The sequence below is a fragment of the Schistocerca serialis genome, chromosome 5 (assembly GCF_023864345.2).
Source record: "Schistocerca serialis cubense isolate TAMUIC-IGC-003099 chromosome 5, iqSchSeri2.2, whole genome shotgun sequence".
NCBI classification, from domain to species: Eukaryota; Metazoa; Arthropoda; class Insecta; order Orthoptera; family Acrididae; genus Schistocerca; species Schistocerca serialis.
In genome coordinates, this window is record NC_064642.1 from 314912408 (window position 1) to 314939537 (window position 27130).

Here is a 27130-nt window from a genome sequence, read left to right on the forward strand (position 1 = left end):
CTTTCGTGGCAGCATAATTCACCATTTTCTGTGCCAAAGTGAGATTTAACCCTGGATAGCGAATATCATCCTTTCGTCTAGTGTCGTAGCTATGCACTTCGCTATTATTTTGGGGAACAGTGATGGCTTATCAAGAACAAATTTCATAAGTTCAAATGGTTCAAATGGCTCTGAGCACTATGGGACTTAACTGCTGAGGTCATAAGTCGCCTAGAACTTAGAACTACTTAAACCTAACTAACCTAAGGACATCACACACATCCATGCCCGAGGCAGGATTCGAACCTGCGACCGTAGCGGTCGCGCGGTTCCAGACTGTAGCGCCTAGAACCGCTCGGCCACCCCGTCCGGCAAACAAGCTATTAAGCAGGTGATCATGATATTTTGGCTCCTCTGTGTGTCTATTGCGAAGGTACTGTGAATAGCCCTAGTTCCTTAAATAAGTGTCTGTAAGGTGATCTTGGGTAGGCTCTAGCCATAACGAAGCAATGACTGAACATCACGCAAATCGTTCATAGAGTCACATGCACATGTGGACATGTATTAACCTATTGAAAAATGACACTGTCATACACTCACATGAGAGGTAACACATGAGGACGCAGGATGTCTGTGATGTCGTGATATGTATTCGTCGACACTGAAATACTTGCACTGTTTCTATTTTGCGAAGGGTGGTTATTTTTGTAAAATGTTGGCTGCTGTGTGGCACAGAATGTTTATAACGTCCTGCAGCATCCAGACACAATCTAATTTTATTTTAATTTAAAACCACTGTACCTGTTTCCAGTTGACAAAATTCATCTCAGATGGCTTACACTCATTTACATTTAAAATGGATGGTACGCTGTTTTACAGATGTGTCACCGTAGGTTAAGCAACTAGAGCTTTTGTTGAGGAATTGTCTTGAAGAATGTGGAATACTGTGTCTAATTGTGCGTGCTTCAGTAACAATGTGAATGTTAGTAATTGGTGAAAAACTTTGAAACAAAATTTCCAGCAGTCATGTCACGTAAATTCTACTCTAGCATAAATTTGTATCACAATCTCGAATTTCATAATCATTATTACACATCTCATGAATACAGTTGCTGCATGCGCTACCACAACACACCTATTAACTACACACCATACGTTTTGAATGTAAAATTATGTAAGCCAGAAACCGGAAACACTGTTTACTTTTATTTCTTTATTTTTTTAATAAAAAGAGCTAAAACAACTTGTGAATGGTGATTGGAGTATGTTAAAAATACTTTATATTTTGATACCATTCTCACAGTGTGGGCTGGCTGGTGGAACAACGGAATAAGAAATATTGTATTTGTTCATTCGTCGCCATCTTTCACGACAGCCTGAAATCTATTTTTGCTGTCAGCCAGAAAGCGATGGAGAACATAATGACCATAATTTCCAGTCTGCAAGTCCATATGTTTCTTGTACTCAGTGAAAGAAATGTTTCCACTCTCTATTTACTCAACGGGATGAGGAACTAAGATTACAAATGAAAGTTTGAGTTGTAACTGATTCATATATCTGATAAAATTTCACACGCACATCATAGAAATATTCCTGAAAATAATAATAATAGTGCCTCTACCATAAACAGCACTATGAGCAGTTCAGAGACGACCTCTACGGTAAGCTCCCATTTAATGGTCTTTCACCCCGACTTCTAATAACAGAAGTTAATTGCTCGCCACAAAGGTGGAAAATAATCTCACCACTTGCCACGCGGTGTTTTTAACATCACGGGCGGCACACAAACAGTTACCTCCGCGAAATCTAAGCGATCCAAGACGGTGTACAGTCCTCGGAAGTTCACTTCCTATGTGTACCGAAAACATGCATTTACCAGCAGCCTGGCTGTGACGTCGACCGAGGCAGCGCGTACCCAGCCGTTTGACTGTCGCAGACGGAGTGATAGCTCGGTGCGAAATGTGTGTGTCACTGCCTCTCAGGCCTTATTTATATATGGGCGCTGCGGACGGCCGAAGGGATCGTCTGCCGTCATCTGTTCTGTACCCCCTCAGAGGCACCATGCCACGCTTCACGCGGCTCCCCCCGTCGGAGGTTCGAATCCTCCCTCGGGCATGGGTGTGTGTGTGTTGTCCGTAGCGTAAGTTAGTTTAAGTTAGATTAAGTAACGTGTAAGCCTAGGGACCGAAACCTCAGCAGTTTGATCCCATAGGAACTTACCACAAATTTCCAAAATAATTGCTATATACCCAGGTAGCATCATCTAAATTGCCGCTTTTTTGACACATATTGTTTCATAACACTGTTGTGTATAAATTTCAGGCTTCGTATTCTCTATATGAATGGAGCAAAGTTGGCTTTAATTACAGAAAATGTTTCAGCTCGACTGCATTAAAACTTTGCCGGCTAGAATTTTCAGAACCGAACTGAAAGTAGAACATGACCTCTGAATTACAACTTTAAGAGACCTTGTATTGATTGGTATTCAGATTAAAGTCTTGAAACTTGCTATAGATTTATTATTTAATGGATGTAATCAAGTGCTGTAACCAGAATTGTCTATCGTTAATATAACTGGTACTTAATCTACTACTGCGTTTTTGTCCCAAATCTAGTTTTCGGTAGATTACTTGAAAACTATTGGAGGTGACATAATAGGATCACATAGTTAATGTTTTTTATGTCAAACTGAAGCTTCATACGAATTGTCATATTTCTGAGTCTAATATTTAGCGCCCTCAAGTTTTCGTAAAAACACCGATTTTGACCGAAATATTGCTCCGATCAAGTTGAGACTTTTCACAGTTGATTGCGACATACATATGCACATTCTGAGCATTTCTTGGCTCTCTAGCTTTATTATTTAGCGCCACTTTTTTTTAAACGATGTGTTTAGGGAAATATATTCATCTGATCACTCTGAGATTTAACAGTTTAAACATTAATATACAGAAGCCTGTATTAACAAAGTTTGGAAAAGCTACCTTAATTTTTTAAATGTCATCCTTATATTATGGCACAATACTTTGTATGCTACGCACGAGCGCGTTATGATGACGTGGCTCTAGTAGCAGTGAACTGTGGTAAGTCCCGGCACTCTCTTTCGCCTCTGTATCGCTCAAATGATACCGCGCTTGTTTTGCCACAACAGGGCAAAAGTTGTCTTAGTGGTTCTATAATGCTCAAAGGTATCCGAACGACATGAATTCATGAATTGCGTTCCACCTGATTTGTAAGCAACACAAATAACGTAACTTTCTTGCAGGTCTTCTAATTTCCGTACAGTCGTTTCAGCATACAAAATAGTTACTACAACAGACCACTACAGAACATTGCTCTGTATGGCAATCAGTCCAGATGCAAATTAATACCACGATGATGCAGATCTCAGGAAAATCGTTCATTATTATTTGATCTAACACAATCCTTAACACTAGAAAACTCAAATTTATTACAATAAATGACATTTCAGGAAGCAAGTTTCAACTTGAAATTGGAATGGAAATGAAGTCGCATGCTTCTTGACAGAGCGTCTGGAGTTCGCACCGCTGTACTAGGCAAGGTCCTAATGGACCCTGTGCATGTTCGCATTTTTTAATCGGTGTTATGTCTTCTTTTCAATTGTGTTATTGTGTGTTAGAGGCGGTTGTAACGAAAGTATTCTTAAGGAAAACTGTTTTAAGTGTATAATGTTAAAACGAGGGCCATTAACTAATAATGTTGACAGCACCTGGTCAATATAAAAAAGCGAGTCACTTCCGGTTAATGAGTCGGTGCGCCTGTATATAATTTGTAACTAAACTTTAGACCAAAATCATATTTCCAGAAATGTGAATAAACTCGTTGGCCTGTACCTTGGTTACTTTGGCTCCAGTCAATGTGGTGGCACCAGAGCCTGCCACATCATCGACTACAAGCTTCCCGAGTGTTAGCCAGCTCGAGAAACACACTGGCTGAGCAAACGTATTCCTCATTGTCGGTCGTCTAATGGAGAATCGGCAACTTTATAGAATATGTTTGACAATCATGTGACCATTCATTTATTTCCTGGAGTGGTACAGAATTATTCTGCTAAATTAACTTGATATTTTCTTGTAATTTGCAATATGTAATCCGAATGATTCTCACTTAAGATGTAAATTGGGTTATCAAAATTTTGACTTGATTCTAGGAGCGTCGTTCCACATAGAACCTGCAACTAGTGTCACATCTTATGTTGCAAATTATCTGTTAACGATCAAATTGCCGTGAAAGAGTGCTGCAGGCAGTACTAAGAGGTAATGTGGCTGCTTTGTGAAAGAGGAGATTACTAGCCTAGCCCACCGTTGCAGTATCCCAGGAAATATAGACAATTATTCATCTTCTTACCATTTTTCTTACGGAGCTTCAAACTTCCAGGTCGAAAATCAGTAAGGAAATCTTTACTAATCTATCTTCAACTCTTCTCAAAACTTTGTTTTAGTACCCAGTACAAACAAAGGTAAAAAAGTTTAGAAATTGCGGCATTTTTCTGCTTATACTGACGTAATTTTTGTTTTTTGTGAATATAAAAATTGATTGATTTATGTGTGGCATTGAACAATGTGTTAACTGTTTTTCGTTTTTGGTTTACTCTCACTGCCACGTTAACATATTTACATGGCAGTCTGAAAATGCTTCTTCTGCAGGACACGGGACTTCATATAAACAGAGAACCTATCGAGGTCAAAACTGCGTAACATCTTACTAATGAGTAAAGTCTCAGGCAGTCTCGTATTACCGTTACTATTTATTTTATTAAATTAGACATTAGTCGTAATGTTTTCGTGATAAGTTATATTCGTTAGTATTAGAAAAGTGCATATTTTAATACTACATAGACAAAAATAAGAGAGAAATTAATGATCAGACAGTTTTTGGGTGCTACTCCTATAGAAAGCTACTGGTTCAGACATAAAGATGACATCAATCCAAGTGAAATGTACGTTTTCATCCACAAAGAAATTTTCTTCTTGCTTGTTCGGTAAAGAGCAAGAAACGTGAAGTTTGAGCTCCAAGGTCGGAAGAATAAGTGGTATATGGATTGCTTTCCAGCTAAGCTGGTATTAATTTGTAACTGGACTGATAGCCTTACAGAGCATTGTTCGCTAATAGTCTGTTGTAGTTACTATCTTGTATGTTCAAAAGACTGAACCGAAAGATGATTAAACGACCTGCAAGGATGCTACGTTATGTGGGTAGCATACAAATCTGGCGGGTGTCATTCGGATACTTTTAAGCGCAATAGTACGTAATAACTGGCAAGGCAGATTTTAGATCAGGTAATGACAGACCCCCACAGAAATACTGAACTTCCCAGTGTGACAAATGACCGCACAATCCTGGTACTCGTATGTGGAGGGTGTAAGTCAGAGTACGTTTTTCTATTATGTGTCACTAATGTTTTTTCCACTTTGAAATTATCATGTTGTTGTTGTTGTGGCCTTCAGTTCAGAGACTTGTTTGATGCAGATCTCCATGCTACTCTATCCTTTGCAAGCTTCTTCATCTCCCAATACCTACTGCAACCTATATCATATGGTTTCATAAAATCGAATTATGGAATTTTATGTGTGAGTTTTACTGTTGGAATATACCAAAGTGCTGGTGCTTCATGAGCTTCACGAACAGCTTCTGAACGATTTACGTTTAACGTTTCTTTTCTGTCAGCCTATGATTATCATCTCACCTGATATAGGCATTCGTAACATATCTCCTTGCTGGACTGAAAATCGTAATCAGCTGTGAACATAATCTGCGCCTGTCACAAATCATCGACACAGGTGCTGCACTGACAAGGAGCAAAATCACTCCATGTATGTGTATTATTCTAGTTACAATTATAGTCTTTATTTGATTTCTGGAATGTGATAGTGATGATGGTCAGTAACTGTTCATGTAGGTATAATACAACTGCTGTATAATTATAACTGGTTGGCCCAGTGAGACATGTACAAGCATACTATTACTGCATGAATCTTGTGCATTGTAACTGACAATGATAACATAGTTAATTATTTGCACCAGTTTCTATGTAAGTGGAACGAGCAGAGTGCAGACGGACGATTTTCGCACATTAGCAATACTTGACGTAGATTCCTTGGTAGTTTTCTTCTATTGCGATCGCAAGGCATCTCACTTGTTGACAAAAAATTCCAACTGCGATGAACTCACCACTCGAATGCAGTTCGCAACACAAAACACCTTCCTAGTGTCACCATATGCAGAACATTACGTTTTGTGTACTCGCTCTAGCCTTTGATTCAGATATTTTTTTATTTGACTAACCATACTTTTTTGTGGAGTTAGCACAGTGTGATTCAAATACGTATCTGACCGTTCTGATTTAAATTTCCCGTTATGTCCTTATACCGATTAAGGCAAATGCTGGGATATTTCCCTTGAATGGTCTCAGTTGATTCCCCTAGCCGTCCTTCCAAATGGTAGTTTCTAGTTACTGCTTCATTCTCACACCTCGTTGTCGAGAGGATGGTATAACCCAACACCGTCCACTGAATGCAGTGTCTCACGAAGATTAAATGATCGTACTTCATCAGATTTGCCAAGATTTGGATGGAAGAAGTGATAAGCCGCAAAAACGTCTTTCATCAAAGCTCGTTTGTCTTCGTGAATATTGCGAATAATTCGCGTCAAAACGATCTTCCTTGAAACCAGATCCCAAAAAAAAAAGGTCGATTGACAAAATTCAAGTTTAAGATCGCCTTTTTCGACAACAAGGGCATGATCCAGCATGAATTTCTACTCGAGCGAGACGGGGAAGACGATGAACAGTATGCCATAGATTGTTGCTTGGTCTGCGGAACGTAATGGTAGCAGCAGGTCTCATCTCCTGTAATGATGCGGCTATCCAAAACGCGTGACAACGATGCTTCTAGCGATCAACAAGAAGCGCTTGCTGACAATTTCCAACAGGTTTGCGACAGGTGCAGAAGCGTGTTGCAACCAACGGTGATTGCTTTGAAGGCCAGTAAATGCACTTTGTTTGTATCTCTTGATTTCTTAGTTTTCTGATAGCTTTCATGGAATTTTTCAGACGCACCTTGTAGGATCCAGCATTTATAAATTACGAAATTGCACTATGCTGCAGGTGAAAAATAGGTCCGCAACTAATTTCATAATTGAAGTAAACAGTTGTAGCTCCGTCACAATTCCATTAAGAAGTATCGTTTTTTTATTTCTTGATGGTGACTAATTTCTGACAAATATGTCCAATTTCAAACCATCCTACAAAGAAACTTACAATTGGCATGACAGTTTTACACAAAGGTGGCATTCATATTTGCAATACAATTATACTACATTAATTACATGTAAGACATACAAATTTGTCACGGTTATTTAGTTACGTATCGTAACGTGTAACAGTACAGGCGAAAGCCTATGTACAAAATTTGCACCTGAAGTGAAGATCAAAGCGGCACTATGACCGACTCAACAACAGTAAACAGACCACATAGGACGAACATAAGAGAACTGTTCTGTAGAGACACCAGTGTCGGCCAGGTAAAACCCTAGAGGCTGCTGACAACGGGGTGCGTCGAAGATAAAATGTTTACTGCCTAAACAATACATTCTTTTTTATTTCATTAACTTAATGAAAAGCCTACAATATAAAAAAAATTGTTTTCTAAGACCACTCATTGGTCTCTATTGGGTCGAATCACACCAAAGTGCTATGCTTTACGTCATGACATGTCATCTGCAGAAGACACTACAATTTCATGAACTACGCCCAGTAGTTATACTGTTATGCATTATACATAATTTGTGTCCAGTCCCTAAAAGATACACGACTTTACTACAACGCAGCCCCCGCTTCAAAAATAAATTAACCTGCTAATTTACAGGAAGAGTGGGCCCTAAACAGATCATCTCAACAATAACAGATTAGTTTATATACAAACCTCCAATGGAGAAGAGAAGTGTCTTAATTTCATATAGAGCGCTGTAAATGTTTTTACATACAGTGATCAAAAATTACATTTAACTACAATAACTTAAAATCACAACGTGCGTTACGCGCAAAGATTAAAAAGCAGAAACAAACAAGTAACTATGCGTGGCATCTGTAAAAAGAAAAGATTCGTTATTTTTCTAATTTACTTTTAATTTTTTTTAATTATTTTGCTATTTCATCTGGTTTTCTCCAGACGTCGGTGCTTATAGTTTCAGTATTGGATGTGCTGTCACACTAATTAATTTATAACAAAAAGAAATGTAATTTTTGCTCATTACTGCAAAGAATGTAAAACTAAGTATATTTGTTATAAATAGCTTGTCTATGTGTGATTCACTGTACACTGGTTGTTTGTTCCTACTTTTTAGTACTTGTGCATAATGCCTCTCGTAATTTTAAGTTATTATAGTCCAAATGTAACTTTTGCTCACTTTACTACTGTTTACTACGCTTTATATAAAAGTAAGACACTTCTCTTCTCAATTAGAGGATTGAATATAAACTAATATATTACTGTTGAGTTGATCTGGTTAGGGGGCAGTCTTTTTGAAACTGGTTGGTTAATTTATTTTTGGAGCGGGGGCTGCCACACTTTTTGGTTTTGCGTTGCTTTAAAGTCATATAATTTTTTTGGGACCGGACATAAATTATATGTAATTCATAACAGTATTACTACTGGGCGTAGCTCACGAAACTGCAGCGTCTTCTGCAGATGACGTGTCATGACGTAATGCATAGCACTTTTATGTAAGTCGATCCACTGGAGACCAGTGAGTGGTCTTAGCAAAACATTCTTTGACATTGCAGTGCTTTTGAGCCTATGTTAGGTTAATGAAATAAAAAAGAATGTATTGTTTCGTCAATAAACATTTTATCTTCGATGCACTCGGCTGTCAGCAGCCTCTAGGATTTTAGCTGGCGACCATTTGAGTCTCTGCACACCAGTTGCCCTATGCTCGTCCTATGTGGCCTATTTACTGTTGTTGAGTCGGCCATAGTGCCGCTCTGATCTTCACTTCAGGTGTAATTTTTGTATATCGGCTTCCGCCTGTATTGTAACGCTTACGGAACGATATGTAACTTAACTAGTAAGGCAACTCATAAAACGAATTGACCATGACAAATTTGTATATCTTACTTGTAATTAGCGTAATATTTGTATTACAAATATGAATGCCTCGTTTGTGTAAAATTGTCGTGCCAATTGTAACTTAGGATGGTTTGAAAATGGACATAGGTGTTAGAAATTAGTCACCATCAACAACAAAAAATGATACTTCTTAATGCAACTAATGACGGAGGTACAACCATTTATTTCAATTTAGAAATTGCATTGACAAAAATAGTGCAAAAAAATTGTAGTCGTCCATGACAAATACAACAATAAAGACAAATTACACGCAGCTAGACTTAAACTATGAGCACTAGCACCGATAGACTTGAGAGAAGTGGGAGAGGGATAGGAAGACGAACGTGATGAAACACAAGTAAAGAACATGGGGGAGAAGTGACTCGCCTACCCGACTGAAGAATAAAAACAGAAAAAAGAGTTACTGGGAGAACATGGAAGCATTTACCTTGCTATTTGACGCAGGGAAACTTGCCACATACGTAAATTTTGTGGAATAGTTATGAAGTTCAGGGAAGTTATCCCTTTAGCTTCTTTTTAAAAGCAACAGGGCATTGCATTGTGCTCATAATGCAGGTAGCTTGTTCCAAAGACGGACAGTGGCTACAGGGAAGGAGTTTGTGAATGTTTTTACTTTTTACATAGGCGCAGCTGAGGAAACTAGATAAGTGAGATATGGTGTTTCGATTATGATGAGATAGCAGGCGCCTAATCTGTGATGCGAGGTACTGTGATGCACGCATCCTGAGGTGACGATGTAGTAGACATAGCGTATATTTGCCAAGTAACTTGTCTCAGCGTATGAAGCACTGCCATGCTGAAACTGACGGATGTTGTTCACACAGGCATTATCTTGCATTTATCTTCATTGAAACAGAGCTGCCATTAATTTCACCAAGTGAAAACTTTGCGCAAAGCTTTATGCACTTTCTGACGATCGTCCGCGGACAATAGATTTCCTGTGGATAACATCATCGTCAGTGAACAACCTGATTCTATCGGATCAGTCATTTATGTTTATATAAACGATTGATCCGATAGGGTCAGGTAGTTTGTTGGCGATAGTGTTATCCACTCGAAAGCATTATCCGTATGTACGTATACAGGGTGAGTCACGAAGATAAGAAAATATTTTAATATGTTGTTCTACAAGTAAGACTAAAGAAAAAGTTCATATAAACATAGGTCCGCAAATGTTTACTTACAGAGTTACGGCTAATAAAAGATTTTGCCCGAAATTTAGCAACTTCGCCAATATGAGGCCATCACAAAATTGTACGAGGTTAAAGTAAAGCACGATTTCCATTTATTTTGTTGTTATTGGTCTTATGAATCTAATAAAACATGTCCTAGGCGCGTATCTGCAGTAGTTTCCCAGAACATCCAGAGGAGCAAAGGTCATTATACAAGTCGTTTCTATTGAATATACGCCGTCCACTATAATGCAGTTCAAAATGAAATTTGAGAATTCAGACGACTGTAACTCTTTAATGCATAGTGCTACATCGATAAGAATTATGGAGAATGTAAAAAAGGTTCATTTTTTTACATACTTCAGATCAATTTTTATACACTTTATAGGTGGTAGCATAGACAACATTTAAGCGATAATCCATTTTACTCCATACATTGCGAAGTATACGTGGAGTAACGGACACAAAAGCATTATAAATGCGCACTTCGAGTTCTGGAATCTGCTCAAAGGAATGACTCTCCCAGTCTATGCGTGGAAAGCTGATGAAGTCACCTCCCCGCCCCATGCTATTGCAATGGGACAGGCTGGGGTTAATTCAACTTGCTGTGTATAGATTCAGAGAGTCATGCGATCAAAACTGGTGCCAAAGACAAGGATTATTCTAAATGTCTTGTCGGAAAATTACTTTGAGCAAGTGGAGAACCAACCCGTGAAGGTAACAGATTACTTAGCAACAAACAGACTTGAATTTATCGAATAAATTAACGTAGTCGAAGGTATCAGTGATAGCAACTAAGCAACTATGACTACGGGCTTTACAACGAATGTTAAGAAAAGTAGTAAGATATTTTTCTTAGTAAGAGTGACGGGACACAAATTGCAGAGTATCTGAATAGTCAGCATCCTTCATGAGAAAGAAGATGTGGAGCACAAATGAAAAAATTCAAAGACATCGTTCAACACGCCATAGAGAAGTATTTTCCGAGTAACGTCCTAAGGAGTGGGAAAGATCCGCCGTGGTTTAATAGCAGTGTTAGAAAACTGCTTCGTAAACAATGAGAGCTTCGTCTCAAAGAGAAGTCAAAGCCTAGCTGACAAACAAAAACTGACGAAACGAAATTCAGCGTAAGGAGAGCAATGAGAGAGGCATTCAGTAACTTTGAAAGTAAAACTTTGTCAACTGATCTCAATAAAAATTCTAAGAGCTTTTGGTCTTGCGTAAAATCAGTAAGCGATTAGAAATCATCTGTTCATTCACTCAGACCAGGCATCGAAACGGAAGGTAACAGAGAAATCGGATGTATTGAATTCGGTCTTCCGAAGTTGTTTGACCGCGCAAGATCTTAGTACTGTACCCCATTTCCGTCATCGTACAAACGTCGAAATGACACTTATTGAGATAACCGATGACGGAACAGATAAGCAATTACAATCGCTTATTAGTAGAAAGGCACCAGGACCAAATGAGATACCTATAAGATTCTACAAATAATACGGAATAGAACTTGCTCCCCTTCTAGCAGCCGTTTATCGTAGATCGCTGGAACGACGAAGGGTACCTAGAGACGGAAAAAAGCGCTGGTCATTCCCGTTTTCAAGAAGGGCCGTAGGACAGATGCACGCGTATCGTTGATTTCAACCTGTTATAAAATTATGCAGCCTGTTTTATGCTCAAGCATTTTAAAAATGAACATAGATTCCGCAGACACAGAACTTACAAATCTCAACTTGCTCTTTTCCTACATGAGATCCGTACTGCTGTAGACAACGGCGCTCGGGATGGTGCCGCGTTCCTTGATTTCGGGAAGGCATTTAACACCGTCCTGCACTACCATTTATTGTTAGTGAAAAAAATAAGAGCTTATCGAGTATCTGAGCAGATTTGCTATTGGTTTCCAAACTTCCTTGCAGATAGAATTCAACATGTCGCTCACAGCAGAACAATGTCGACAGATGTAAAGGTAATTTCCGGAATACCCCAAGGAAGTGTGATAGGACGCTACTGTTCACCATATATACAGGATGGTCCATTGATAGTGACCGAGCCAAATATCTCACAAAATAAGCATCAAACGAAAAAACTACAAATAACCAAACTCGTCTAGCCTGAAGGGGGGAACCCGATGGCGCTATGGTTGGCCCGCTAGACGGCGCTGCCGATTCAAGTGCGTTTTTTTAAAAATAGGAACCCCCATTTTTGTTACATATTCGTGTAGTACGTAAAGAAATATGAATGTTTTAGTTGGACCACTTTTCTCGCTTTGTGACACATGGCGCTGTAAGAGTCACAAACGTATAAGTACGTGGTATCACGTAACGTTCCGCCAGTGCGGACGGTATCTGCTTCGTGATACATTACCGTGTTAAAATGGACCGCTTACCAATTGCGGAAAAGGTCGATATCGTGTTGATGTATGGCTATTTTGATCAAAATGCCCAGCGGGCGTGTGCTGTGTATGCTGCTCGGTATCCTGGACGACATCATCCAAGTGTTCGGACCGTTCGCCGGATAGTTACGTTATTTAAGGAAATAGGAAGTGTTCAGCCACATGTGAAACGTCAACCACGACCTGCAACAAATGATGATACCCAAGTAGGTGTTTTAGCTGCTGTCGGGGCTAATCCGCACATCAGAAGTTCGGACCGTTCGCCGGATAGTTACGTTATTTAAGGAAATAGGAAGTGTTCAGCCACATGTGAAACGTCAATCACGACCTGCAACAAATGATGATACCCAAGTAGGTGTTCTAGCTGCTGTCGGGGCTAATCCGCACATCAGAAGCAGACAAATTGCGCGAGAATCGGGAATCTCAAAAACGTCGGTGTTGAGAATGCTACAACATCGATTGCACCCGTACCATATTTCTATGCACCAGGAATTGCATGGCGACGACTTTGAACGTCGTGTACAGTTCTGTCACTGGCTACAAGAAATTACGGGACGATGGCAGATTTTTTGCGCGTGTTCTATTTAGCGACGAAGCGTCATTCACCAACAGCGGTAACGTAAACCGGAATAATATGGACTATTGGGCAACGGAAAATCCACGATGGCTGCGAAAAGTGGAACATCAGCGACCTTGGCGGGTTAATGTATGGTGTGGCATTATGGGAGGATGGATAATTGGCCCCCATTTTATCGATGGCAATCTAAATAGTGCAATGTATGCTTATTTCCTACGTAATGTTCTACCGATGTTACTACGAGATTATTTCACTGTTTGACAGAATGGCGATGTACTTCCAACATGATGGATGTCCGGCACATAGCTCACGTGCGGTTGAAGCAGTATTGAATAGCATATTTCATGACAGGTGGATTGGTCGTCGAAGCACCATACATGGCCCGCACGTTCACCGGATCTGACGTCCACGGATTTCTTTCTGTGGGGAAAGTTGAAGGATATTTGCTATCGTAATCCACCGACAACGTCTGACAACTTGTGTCAGCGCATTGTCAATGCATGTGCGAACACTACGGAAGGCGAACTACTCGCTGTTGAGAGGAATGTCGTTACACGTACTGCCAAACGCATTGAGGTTGACGCACATCATTTTGAGCATTTATTGCATTAATGTGGTATTTACAGGTAATCAAGCTGTAACAGCATGCGTTCACAGAAATGATAGGTTCACAAAGGTACATGTATCACATTGGAACAACCGAAATAAAATGTTGAAACGTACCTACATTCTGCCTTTAAATTTAAAAAACCTACCTGTTACCAATGTTCGTCTAAAATTGTGAGCCATATGTTTGTGACTATTCCAGTGTCATCTATCACAAAGCGAAAAAAGTGGTCCAGCTAAAACATTCATATTTCTTTAAGTATTACACGAATATGTAATAAAACTGGGGGTTCCTTTTTTAAAAAAACGCAGTTGATATCCGTTTGACCTATGGCAGCGCCATCTAGCGGGCCAACCATAGCGCCATCTGGTTTCCCTCTTCAAGCTAGACAAGTTTCGTTCTTTGTAGTTTTTTTGTTTGACGCTTATTTCGTGAAATATTTGGCCCGGTCACAATCAATGGACCACCCTGTATAAATGATCTAACAAAGTAGCAACACCCAAAGACAATATCGGTTTGCAGAATGACCTGCAGGACTGATGAATTGTGCAGGCTCTGGCAGTTGACCTTGAACGTAAATAAATGTAATATATTACGCATACATAGGAAAGAAAAGCCACCAGTGAACAACTACAATCTTGATGTTAAGCTGTTGGAAACAGTATCTACAATATCCAGAGTGATCTTAAGTCGAATGACCACATAAAACAAATAGTAGGAAAAGCAGATGCCAGACTGAGATTCGTAAGATGAATCTTAAAGAATGTAAATCATTCACAATTGAAATGGGTTCTTAAGGAAATGTACATCATCCACAGTGGAAATTGGTTATAAGGCGCTTGCTCGACAGTTATTGAGTATTGTTCATCAATATGGGATACTTACCAGGACTAATAGAACTAACAGGGAAGTTGCAAGGAAGAGCAGCGTGGTTCTTCACGGCATACATTGACAGGCGTTACAAAAAAGGCGTTGTGCGTCACAGAGAGGTCTACCACTGAAATTCAGAGAGAGCACTTCTTCCCACATACATTTCGCGAAATGACCACAACGAGAAAACTCGAGAAATTAGAGCCAATGCACGGGCTTACCGACAATCATCCTTCTCACACACCATTCGCGAGTGGAGCAGGAAAAGGGGTATCAGATAGTGGTACCAGAAGTACCCTCTACCACACACCGTTAGGTGGCTTGCGGAGTATAATGTAGATGTGGAATTGCGTCCGACAAAGGAGATATGTAATCTCTTTTACATAACCCCATTAATAAAATCTGTGATTATCAGGTCCGGAGATCTAGGTGACCAAAAACAGAACACACAGTCGTCATGCCCACTATGACATATCCCACTGTTTGGAAGATGTTGATTTAAAAATGCTCTTGTGCAACTACAGTTATTTTGGAAGTTTACATTTTACACAACTCTTCTCAGTGATTCGCTATGCTTTTAGGAGTTACAGCATTTTGCATACGCTATATTTACACTGCTGGCCATTAAAATTGCTACACCAAGAAGAAATGAAGATGATAAACGGGTATTCTTTGGACAAATATATTATACGAGAACTGACATGTGATTACATTTTCACGCAATTTGGGTGCATAGATCCTGAGAAATCAGTACCCAGAACAACCACCTCTGGTCGTAATAACAGCCTTGATACGACTGGGCATTGAGTCAAACAAAGCTTGGATGGCGTGTACAGGTACAGCTGTCCATGCAGCTTCCACACGATATCACAGATCATCAAGAGTAGTGACTGGCGTATTGTGACGAGCCAGTTGCTCGGCCACCATTGCCCAGACGTTTTCATTTGGTGTGACATCTGGAGAATGTGCTGGCCAGGGCAGCAGTCGAACATTTTCTGTATCCAGAAAGGCCCGTACAGGACCTGCAACATGCGGTCGTGCATTATCCTGCTAAAATGTAGGGTTTCGCAGGGATCGAATGAAGGTAGAGCCACGGGCCGTAACACATTTGAAATGTAACGTCCACTGTTCAAAGTGCCGTCAATGCGAACAAGAGGTGACCGAGACGTGTAACCAATGGCACACCATACCATCACGCCGGGTGATACGCCAGTATGGTGACGACGAGTACACGCTTCCAATGTGCGTTCACCGCGATGTCGCCAAACACGGATGCGACCATCATGATGCTGTAAACAGAACCTAGATTCATCCGAAAAAGTGACGTTTTGCCATCCGTGCACCCAGGTTCGTCGTTGAGTACACCATCGCAGGCACTCCTGTCTGTGATGCAGCGTCAAGGGTAACCGCAGCCATGGTCTCCGAGCTGATAGTCCATGCTGCTGCAAACGTCGTCGAATTGTTCGTGCAGATGGTTGTTGTCTTGCAAACGTCCCCATCTGTTGACTTAGGGATCGAGACGTGGCTGCACGATACGTTACAGCCATTCGGATAAGATGCCTGTCATCTCGACTGCTAGTGATACGAGGCCGTTGGGATCCAACACGGCGTTCCGTATTACCCTCCTGAACCCACCGATTCCATGTTCTGCTAACAGTCATTGGATCTCGACCAACGCGAGGAGCAATGTCGCGATACGATAAACCGCAATCGCGATAGGCTACAATCCGACCTTTATGAAAGTCGGAAACGTGATGGTACGCATTTCTCCTCGTTACACGAGGGATCACGACAACATTTCACCAGGCCAACGCCGATCAGCTGCTGTTTGTGTATGAGAAATCGGTTGGAAACTTTCCTCATGTCAGCACGTTGTAGGTGTCGCCACAGGCGCCAACCTTGCGTGAATGTTCTGAAAAGCTAATCATTTGCATATCACAGCATCTTCTTCCTGTCGGTTAAATTTCGCGTCTGTAGCACGTCATCTTCGTGGTGTAGCAATTTTAATGGCCCGTAGTGTACATCTTGTACCACTTCTGCACCAAAATCTCGAGAGTCACATGTTGACTTCCGCTTAAAATTCGAAATAAAAAGTCTGTCTACCATCTCTTCAACAACGGATTGGAAAAGATGCTCATAGGCAAACGGAGTATCTTTACAGATATACGATTGGCTCAATAAACAAGTAATTAATACACTGTTGACAAAAGTCATGGATAGCGACATGCGCACATACAGATGGCGATGGTATAGCGTATATATGATATAAAATGGCAGTGCCGTCATCTGTACTCAGCTGATTTGTGTGAAAACGTTTCCGATGTGGTTAGCGCCACACGATGGTTATTAACAGTCACTGAACGAGGAGCGATAGTTAGAGCTAAACGCATGGGACATTCCATTTCGGAAGTCGTTAGGGGATCCAGTCTCAAGAGTGTGCCGAGAATACCGAATTTCAGGCGTTATGTCTCACGACAGACAACGGCAACGCAGTGGCCGACGGCCTCCACTTAACGACTGAGAAGAGCGGTGTTTGCGTAGGGATTATCACTGCTCAAGGCAAACAATACTGTGTGAAATAACGGCAGAAATCAATGTGGGATGTACAACGGACGTACCCGTTAGATAGAGCGGCGAAATTTTTCATTAATTGGCTGTGCCAGCAGACGATCGACCAGAGTTCCTCTGCTAACAGCAAAACATCACCTGCATCGCCTCTCCTGTGTTCGTAACCATATCGGTTAGACCCCAGACACTGAAGAACGTGGCCTGGTCAGATGAGTTCCGTTTTCAGTTGGTAAGAGCTGGTGGCAGTGTTCGAGTACGGCGAAAACCCCACGAAGCCATGGAACCAAGTTGTTAACGGACCACTATGCAAGCTGGTGGTGGTCCGTACCGGTGTGGGTGGTTTTACATGGAATAGGCTGGGTTCTTTGATACAACTGATCCTATCTTTGACTGGATAAGGTTATGTTCAGCTACTTGGAGGCTATTTGCAGCAAAAAACGACACAATTTTTGTGGATGACAATGCGGCGTGTCGCCGGGCTACTACTGTTTGCGACTGGTTTAAACAACATCCTGGACAGTTCGAGTGAATGATATGGACATCCGCAATGGCCGACATGTATATCACCAAATATTTATGGGACATACATAGGAGGTCAGTTCGTGCACAAAATCCTGCACCACGAAGACTTTCGCAATTATTAGCGTCTACGGAGGCAGCATGGCTCAATATTTCTGCGAACTGACAACGACGTGTTGAGTTGATGCCACGTCGAGTTGCTGCACTGCGCCGGACCAAAGGAGGTCCGCTACGATACTAGGAGGTTTCCCATGGCTTACGTCATCTCAGTGTACAATCGAGTAATTAAAAATACACTACTGGCCGTTAAAATTGCTACACCACGAAGATAACTTGCTACAGACGCGAAATTTAACCGACAGGAAGAACATGCTCTGATATGCTAATGATTAGCTTTTCAGAGCATTCACGCAAGGTTGGCGCCTGTGGCGACACCTACAACGTGCTGACATGAGGAAAGTTTCCAACCGATTTCTCATACACAAACAGCAGCTGATCGGCGTTGGCCTGGTGAAATGTTGTCGTGATGCCTCGTGTAACGAGGAGAAATGCGTACCATCACGTTTCCGACTTTCATAAAGGTCGGATTGTAGCCTATCGCGATTGCGGTTTATCGTATCGCGACATTGCTGCTCGCCTTGGTCGAGATCCAATGACTCTTAGCAGAATATGGAATAGGTGGGTTCAAGAGGGTAATACGGAACGCCGTGATGGATGCCAACGGCCTCGTATCACTAGCAGTCGAGATGACAGGCAGCTTACCCGCATGGCTGTAACGTATCGTGCAGCCACGTCTCGATCCCTGAGTCAACAGATGGGGACGTTTGCAAGACAACAACCATCTGCAGGAACAAATCGACGACGTTTGCAGTAGCGTGAACCATCAGCTCGGAGACCATGGCTGCGGTTACCCTTGACGCTGCGTCACAGACAGGAGCGCCTGCGATGGTGTGCTCAACCACGAACCTGGGTGCACGAATGGCAGAATGTCATTTTTTTCGGGTGAATCCAGGTTCTGTGTACAGCATCACGATGGTCGCATCCGTGTTTGGCGACATCGCAGTGAATGCACAATGGAAGCGTCCATTCGTCATCGCCATACTGGCGTATCACCCGGCGTGATGGTATGGGGTGCCGTTGGTTACACGTCTCGGTCACCTCTTCTTCGCCTTGACGTCGCTTTGAACGGTGGACGTTACATTTCAGATGTGTTACGACCCGTGGCTCTACCCTTCATTCGATCCCTACGAAACCCTACATTTCAGCAGTATAATGCACGACCGCATGTTGCAGGTTCTGTACGGGCCTTTCTGGATACAGAAAATGTTCGACTGCTGCCCAGGCCAGCACATTCTCCAGATGTCACACCAAATGAAATCGTCTGGTCAATGGTGGCCGAGCAACTGGCTCGTCACAATACGCCAGTCACTACACATGATGAACTGTAGTATCGTGTTGAAGCTGCATGCGCAGCTGTACCTGTACACGCCATCCAAGCTCTGTTTGACTCAATGCCCAGGCGTATCAAGGCCGTTATTACGGCCATAGGTGGTTGTTCTGGGTACTGGTTTCTCAGGATCTATGCACCCAATTTGCGTGAAAATGTAATCACATGTCAGTTCTCGTATAATATATTTGTCCAATGAACACCCGTTTATCATCTGCATTTCTTCTTGGTGTTGCAATTTTAATGGGCAGTAGTGTAGATTGCCCATGGATCGGGAGTGTGGGAGCCGGCGGCGGGCGTCGAGCTGCGGCGCACTTTGCCCCCTCCCCCCTCCCCCCTCAGTGCAGCAGAGTAATTGCGAGCATTGTGGGCTAATTAGTGGCCGTCGCGGCCTTCCGTCCGCCAATTACGGCAACGGCGGGCAGCGGCCAGCGGCCGCACGTGCTGGCCAGAGTCCACAGCCGGCCAATGGTTGGGAGGAGGCACCTTTCCGGGAATCGCCCCGGTGACTCGGCCCCAGACGACCACCCCGGCGTGGCCGGATGCAGACTAGCACGCCGTCACTTTTAGGCGGTTTCCCACGCTCATACACAGCCAGTACTGGACCCGATCTCTCCCTCTCACTCGAGCACCGTCTGTCTCTCCCACATTCTCTATCAACAGCTAGCATGGGTGGCTCATGTAGAATGTGACACAAGAACAGCAGGAGATTCAGTCAGGAGTGATAGTCAAAATTCCAAAAAGGTGGCATAAGTACTCATTTGTACCAAACAAAATACATTCTAAGACAAAAAAAAGCGAGGTACCAGGAATGAATTACCCAAATGCGAAGAAAATCGGTAGATGTGATGTACAGGGTGACGGTTATTGAACTATATGAAATAAAATCGTCATAATTTCTGAACCGCTTGCGTTAGGACGTTCAAACGGCAAGGTTGTCCGCAAGGCATGATGGGAATTGGTTGGTTGGTTGGTTGGTGTGGGGAAAGAGACCAGACAGCGAGGTCATTGGTCTCATCGGATTAGGGAAGGATGGGGAAGGAAGTCGGCCGTGCCCTTTGAAAGGAACCATCCCGGCATTTACCGGGAGCGATTTAGGGAAATCACGGAAAACCTAAATCAGGATGGCCGGACGCGGGATTGAACCGTCGTCCTCCCGAATGCGAGTGATGGGAATTAATACGCGCATGCACACGCGTCTTGTCGGCCACTTGCACGTGAACTTCTATTATCAGCCGCACGCAGTTGACGTCAACAGTTTATAGGCCTGAAGATGACGTTGTTACAACGTTGAAACTAGTTGCCAAAATAAAATCGACCCTTAAAATACAGCTGGAGGAATTCCTTCATTTTTAATATACATTTATATCAGCTTATGTCGCACGGTCCTCCATTTCAACTATGGATGTACGAAGATTGCACGTGAAAATGTCACGGTACACGCGCCTGAGCGTATAGCGCTTGTGAAGCCCTACTATGTGAGAAATAACAGCCTAACTGCGGTCAAAGAAAGTTTGCGACCGACTTCAAGGTGAAGACAACCGGTCCGAGTGTGCCATCAATCAAGAATTTCATTCACAAGTTTGAGAGAACGGGTAGTGTTTGTGATGACAGTGTTGGCTATTCGGTCGTCCGAAAGGGTGAAAACGACTGAAAACATGGAGAAGACACGCACTGTGTTTGAAACCAGCCCCAGAAAATCGACCAGACGAGCTGCAGAACAAGTGGAAGTAAACCAAGAGACACTGTGACAAATTGTTGTTGAATACCTGCATCTTTTCCAATTAAAAATTCAAACCCATCAGCCATTAAGCCCAAGGGCCATGGAGCAGCGGTTGTGTTTCGTCAACACTATTGACCACAGAACTGACGAACAAGACTGATGTGAATGTGGTTTGGTTTAGCGACGAAGCCCACTTTCATTTGAATGAGTTCGTCAACAAGCCAAACTGGCGTATTTGGGGGACTGAGAATCCGCGTTTCGCGATCAAGAAGTCTCTTCACCGTCAATGGGTGACTGTGTGGTGCGCATTGTCAAAATGGTTCAAATGGCTCTGAGCACTACGGGACTTAACTTCTCAGGTCTTCAGTCCCCTAGAACTTTAACTACTTAAACCTAACTACCCTAAGGACATTACACACATCCATGCCCGAGGAAAGATTCGAACCTGCGACCGTAGCGGTCGCGCGGTTCCTGACTGTAGCGCCTAGAACCGCTCGGCCACCCCGGACGGCGTGCATTGTCCAGTCACGAAATATTCGGTGCGAAATTCCTTGATGGCACGGTGACTACCGAATGGTACATGACGGTTTTAGAAGATGATTTCATCCCCATTATCCAAAGTGACTCTTATATCGACAAGATGTGGTTCATGCGAGATGGAGCTCGAGCCCATCGAAGCAGGAGAGTATTTGATGACCTGGAGAAGCACTTTGAAGATCGTATTCTGTCTCTGGGGTACCCAGAGGCCGCTGGCATGGGCGTCGATTGGTCGCCATATTCTCCGGATCTGAACACATGCGACTCCTTTTTGTGGGGCTATATTAAAGACGATGTGTACGGGAATAACCCCAAAACCATTGCTGTGCTGAAAACAGCTATTCAGGAAGTCATTGACGGTATCGATGTTCCGACACTTCAGAAGGTCATGCAGAATTTCGCTATTCGTCTTTGCCACATCATCGCCAATGATGGTAGGCAAATCTAAACTGTCATAACCTAAATCCAGATATCTATAGTGACGTTTACATGTAGAAGAAAGTGTGTGCACGTCGTAGTTTGTGACTAATATATGTTTTTTCATGTAGTTCAATAATTGTCGATCTGTAAATGTACTGGTAAACAAATTATTACAAATTTAGAAGAAATGGATGATTTATTCAAGAGCAAGAGCTTCACAAATTGCCCAAGTCAATAACACGTTGATACAGGTCTGGCCATTATGCAATCATTTATTCGGCTTGGCTTTGATCGATAGGGTTGTTGGATATCTCCCTTAGGAAAATCGTGCAAAATTCTGTCCAACTGACGCGTTAGATCGTCCAAATAACAAGTTCGTTGGAGAGTCCTAGCCACGATGCTCCAAACGTTCTCACAGTGGAAGAGATCTGGCAACATTTCTGCCAAGGTGAGGCTAGCAAGCACGAAAACAAGTAGTATAAACTCTCGCCGTGTGCGTGCGTGCATTATCTTGCTGAAGTGTAAGCCCAGGATGGCTTGCCATGAAAGGCAACAAAACGGAGGGTAGAATATCGTCAATGTATGGGAAGAGTGTTTGATGCAGGGAGAAAACAACACACTGATGTGTGCACATATTAAGGTACCACATATAAATTTATCTGCACTTATATCCGTTACAAACCGTATATAAATAAAACTACAGTGTCAAAACAGATTTGTATCCAAAAGTACCTACCGGGTTTCCGAATATGACTACGCGAAAGCTACAAGACACACAATAAATGGACACACATCAATCCCTCCATGTTTCGATTCGTAATACGCGCCGTGGCGTAGTTGCCGAGCTTCCCACTAGCGACAGGCTTGCCAGAACATGTAGAAAAAACATTCGCTCCCTGTTTCCCCACGTAATGAGTTCACGGCTGCAGACAGGCAACCCGATGCAAGATTTCCAAAGCAGGCTGCTTGCTGTTGCACTTCCCAGGAAAGCAGCAGCGACTTCAATGAACTGCACACACATATTAACGTTTGTCGCGTCACAAACGGTGCCCACATTGATTACCTGTAATGTAAGTTTAAAAAATTGTAGAGACGCTCTATCCACTGGCATGCTTCTATTTTCTGTCTGTCGTGTTTCATGCAGTCTTCTTCTCGAAGCGCAGATATATTTATAATAACTATGTGTATTATACGAGTATGCATTTATTTACAAATATATGTATATATAAAGAAGAGTGTGTGTTTATTTGTTTGTAATTCATACAGATCTACAGTTCTGTCCCGATCTTGATGAAATTGTACATACTTTACCTTCAAGACAAGAGGAAGATCACTGTCTACATAGGATTCTGTAATCTGACTTGACTCATATATGTATGTAATACTTAAATGGGAAATGTTGTTACCAGAACTCTCTAGTAGTTCTTGGCCGATTTACTTCAAATTTTTACACGATCCCCTAACGACCGTTTGGGCGGACAGAGGCTATATATTTTTAATACACACAGTACCTACATATACATAAAACATATAAAGGAGAAACATTAATGCCAAACATCTCGAAAAGTACTTGATCGATTTACTTCAAATTTTTGCGTTCAGGTGAAATAATTAAGAAAATAAATGCCGAACGAATGAAATACAGAGCGTTAACTAATTGTAATTTCTATCACGAGAATAAATTTCAGCGATAATACTCGTCTTCGAGATTGTACCATCAGACGTCACTTAATTTCTGAACCAGCGAAAGCTAGAGAACTTGGCGTAAACAATATTTCAGACTTTTATTTATTGATTAGTTTCCATTGTTACACATGACATATAACCTAGAAGATACACTCCTGGAAATTGAAATAAGAACACCGCGAATTCATTGTCCCAGGAAGGGGAAACTTTATTGACACATTCCTGGGGTCAGATACATCACATGATCACACTGACAGAACCACAGGCACATAGACACAGGCAACAGAGCATGCACAATGTCGGCACTAGTACAGTGTGTATCCACCTTTCGCAGCAATGCAGGCTGCTATTCTCCCATGGAGACGATCGTAGAGATGCTGGATGTAGTCCTGTGGAACGGCTTGCCATGCCATTTCCACCTGGCGTCTCAGTTGGACCAGCGTTCGTGCTGGACGTGCAGACCGCGTGAGACGACGCTTCATCCAGTCCCAAACATGCTCAATGGGGGACAGATCCGGAGATCTTGCTGGCCAGGGTAGTTGACTTACACCTTCTAGAGCACGTTGGGTGGCACGGGATACATGCGGACGTGCATTGTCCTGTTGGAACAGCAAGTTCCCTTGCCGGTCTAGGAATGGTAGAACGATGGGTTCGATGACGGTTTGGATGTACCGTGCACTATTCAGTGTCCCCTCGACGATAACCAGTGGTGTACGGCCAGTGTAGGAGATCGCTCCCCACACCATGATGCCGGGTGTTGGCCCTGTGTGCCTCGGTCGTATGCAGTCCTGATTGTGGCGCTCACCTGCACGGCGCCAAACACGCATACGACCATCATTGGCACCAAGGCAGAAGCGACTCTCATCGATGAAGACGACACGTCTCCATTCGTCCCTCCATTCACGCCTGTCGCGACACCACTGGAGGCGGGCTGCACGATGTTGGGGCGTGAGCGGAAGACGGCCTAACGGTGTGCGGGACCGTAGCCCAGCTTCATGGAGACGGTTGCGAATGGTCCTCGCCGATACCCCAGGAGCAACAGTGTCCCTAATTTGCTGGGAAGTGGCGGTGCGGTCCCCTATGGCACTGCGTAGGATCCTACGGTCTTAGCGTGCATCCGTGCGTCGCTGCAGTCCGGTCCCAGGTCGACGGGCACGTGCACTTTCCGCCGACCACTGGCGACAACATCGATGTACTGTGGAGACCTCACGCCCCACGTGTTGAGCAATTCGGCGGTACGTCCACCCGGTCTCCCGCATGCCCACTATACGCCCTCGCTCAAAGTCCGTCAACTGCACATACGGTTCACGTCCACGCTGTCGCGGCATGCTACCAGTGTTAAAGACTGCGATGGAGCTCCGTATGCCACGGCAAACTGGCTGACACTGACGGCGGCGGTGCACAAATGCTGCGCAGCTAGCGCCATTCGACGGCCAACACCGCGGTTCCTGGTGTGTCCGCTGTGCCGTGCGTGTGATCATTGCTTGTACAGCCCTCTCGCAGTGTCCGGAGCAAGTATGGTGGGTCTGACACACCGGTGTCAATGTGTTCTTTTTTCCATTTCCAGGAGTGTATTTTAGTCCGTGTTTGACATTTGTTTTCATTATTAAAATCCAGTGCCATACAGACGCAAAGGCAGGTTGTGGTAAAGTACCAACAAAAGTCACTAGATCGCGGACTGATGGAAAGGTCGGACAGGGCTGGAAATTTCCCGTAGCGTGACGTAAACTGTTCGAACAGTTCGTGTCGTGCTTAAATACAGTCCTACTTGAAAGACTGATAACTGAGCGGTACAACAGAAAACGAATTCTCCAAAAACACAATGAGATACTTCCCGCAAAATGTAACAACAGATGATGAAACTAATCATCTTCTCGTTCAGGAAAAATTTGCTCGAAGAAATGAATTAAAAATGGTAATAGAAAATCATTTTGTTCCTATCGAAGTTCAGCAGAAATATCGAGTTCAGTTTATCAAAGCTCGGATTATCGAAGCTCAGTTTATCAAATATTGATAACAAAGCACAACTCAACTTGCTCCGAAAGCACAAGTTTTAAAATCCTTTAAATCAGCTTTTATTATATGACGGTTATTTAGTGTGGACGTTACGAAGCGTGGGTGTTAGCTTGGATTACCAACTGTCAGCCTAGAACCTGGTTTTTATGAGTGTACGGGTGAGGACGTGTTAATTCACTGCATTTCGTTGACACCCAGTGGTTCAAATATGCTCTTCGATTTAAACTGATTGCAGTTTCCCGTGCGACTTGCATTTGTTAAGAGTATCAAGGCACAGGGCCAATTACTCTGTGTGGCAGATATTAAACATTCCGGGCGACGCCGGGCACTACAGCTAGTATGGAATAAACTAATAGCTACCTGATGCAGACTAGCGCATATTTCTTTCACAACTTTTCGAGACATTTTTATATTCGGTATCTTTCAAAAGTACCCGGTGGATATATTTAAAGTGCAGCTACTCAAAGAGGACCAGTGTTGTAGTCATCATACGGTAGCGAAACGTGGTAGATGAGCCGATGCGTCAATACGAATCCGATCTAGGCCAGGAATAAAAATAAAAAAAATCGTTTCTGTTTTGGCCTTCGGTTCAAATGGTTCAAATGGCTCTAAGAACTATGGGACTCAACATCTGAGGTTATCAGAACTACTTAAACCTAACTAACCTAAGGACATCACACACATATATGCCAGAGGCAAGATTCGAATCTGCGACCGTAGCAGCAGCGCGGTTCTGGACTAAAGCGCCTAGAACCGCTCGGCCACAGAGGCCGGCTTTTTGGCCTTCGGGTGCAAATCTGACGCTGTGAATGCAAGAAAGACGTATAGAAATGTTTGCGCAATGTAACAGTTAGGAACGGGACGTGGGCAGAAAAGGTCAAACAAGAGAGAAAAACATAATGTCGAGTTTATTATTACAGAGTTCGTTCAATACTAGTACCGGAGACGTCGACGAGATGCTGTACAGCGCCAGATTTACACTTGGTGGCCAAAATTGGAACTAATTTCTCCCAGCGTAAATCTGTTCCATATTAACGCGTTAGCATATCTACCAAGTTTCATTGGCATACGATAATTACAGCACACACTGGAGTTGCTGCTTTTTAATTATAGCCACCCGGTACGTTTGCACACACCAAATCAACTAAGCTTTCGATTTATTCCGAGATTTCTCACACCTGGCCTCCGCGGTTTCTGTAAATATTCACAACCCGCCGGCTGCCCGTCGCGGGCGGGAGCGGTCTGTTTAACCGAGTTGGTGCCACAGAAATTATGCAGACCAGGGACTGACGCGCAGACTACCAGCTCCCTGTCTGGCCGCACCTTTAGCAATTGTTTTGGGACTGGAGTGGCTGCAGCGGCACGTGAACTGGTGTTGCAGGAGCGGCTGGAGGGCGTGCTGTACTACGCGCGGCCACCGGCCTCGCCCCGCGCTGTCGCCACGCGGTCGCTGTTCGACTACGACAGGGTAAGT

The 27130-nt window shown here is 43.0% G+C and overlaps 1 protein-coding gene across 1 annotated transcript in view; it reads left to right on the forward strand.

Annotated features, from left to right (window-relative positions):
• The window catches only part of LOC126481919 (collagen alpha-2(IV) chain-like), a 197459-nt gene that overhangs the window by 84233 nt on the left and 86096 nt on the right, over positions 1 to 27130 (forward strand). Inside the window, exon 2 of the mRNA XM_050105878.1 lies at positions 27038 to 27124. Coding sequence (XP_049961835.1) covers positions 27038 to 27124 — 87 coding nt within the window. The remainder of the gene's footprint in view (positions 1 to 27037; positions 27125 to 27130) is intronic.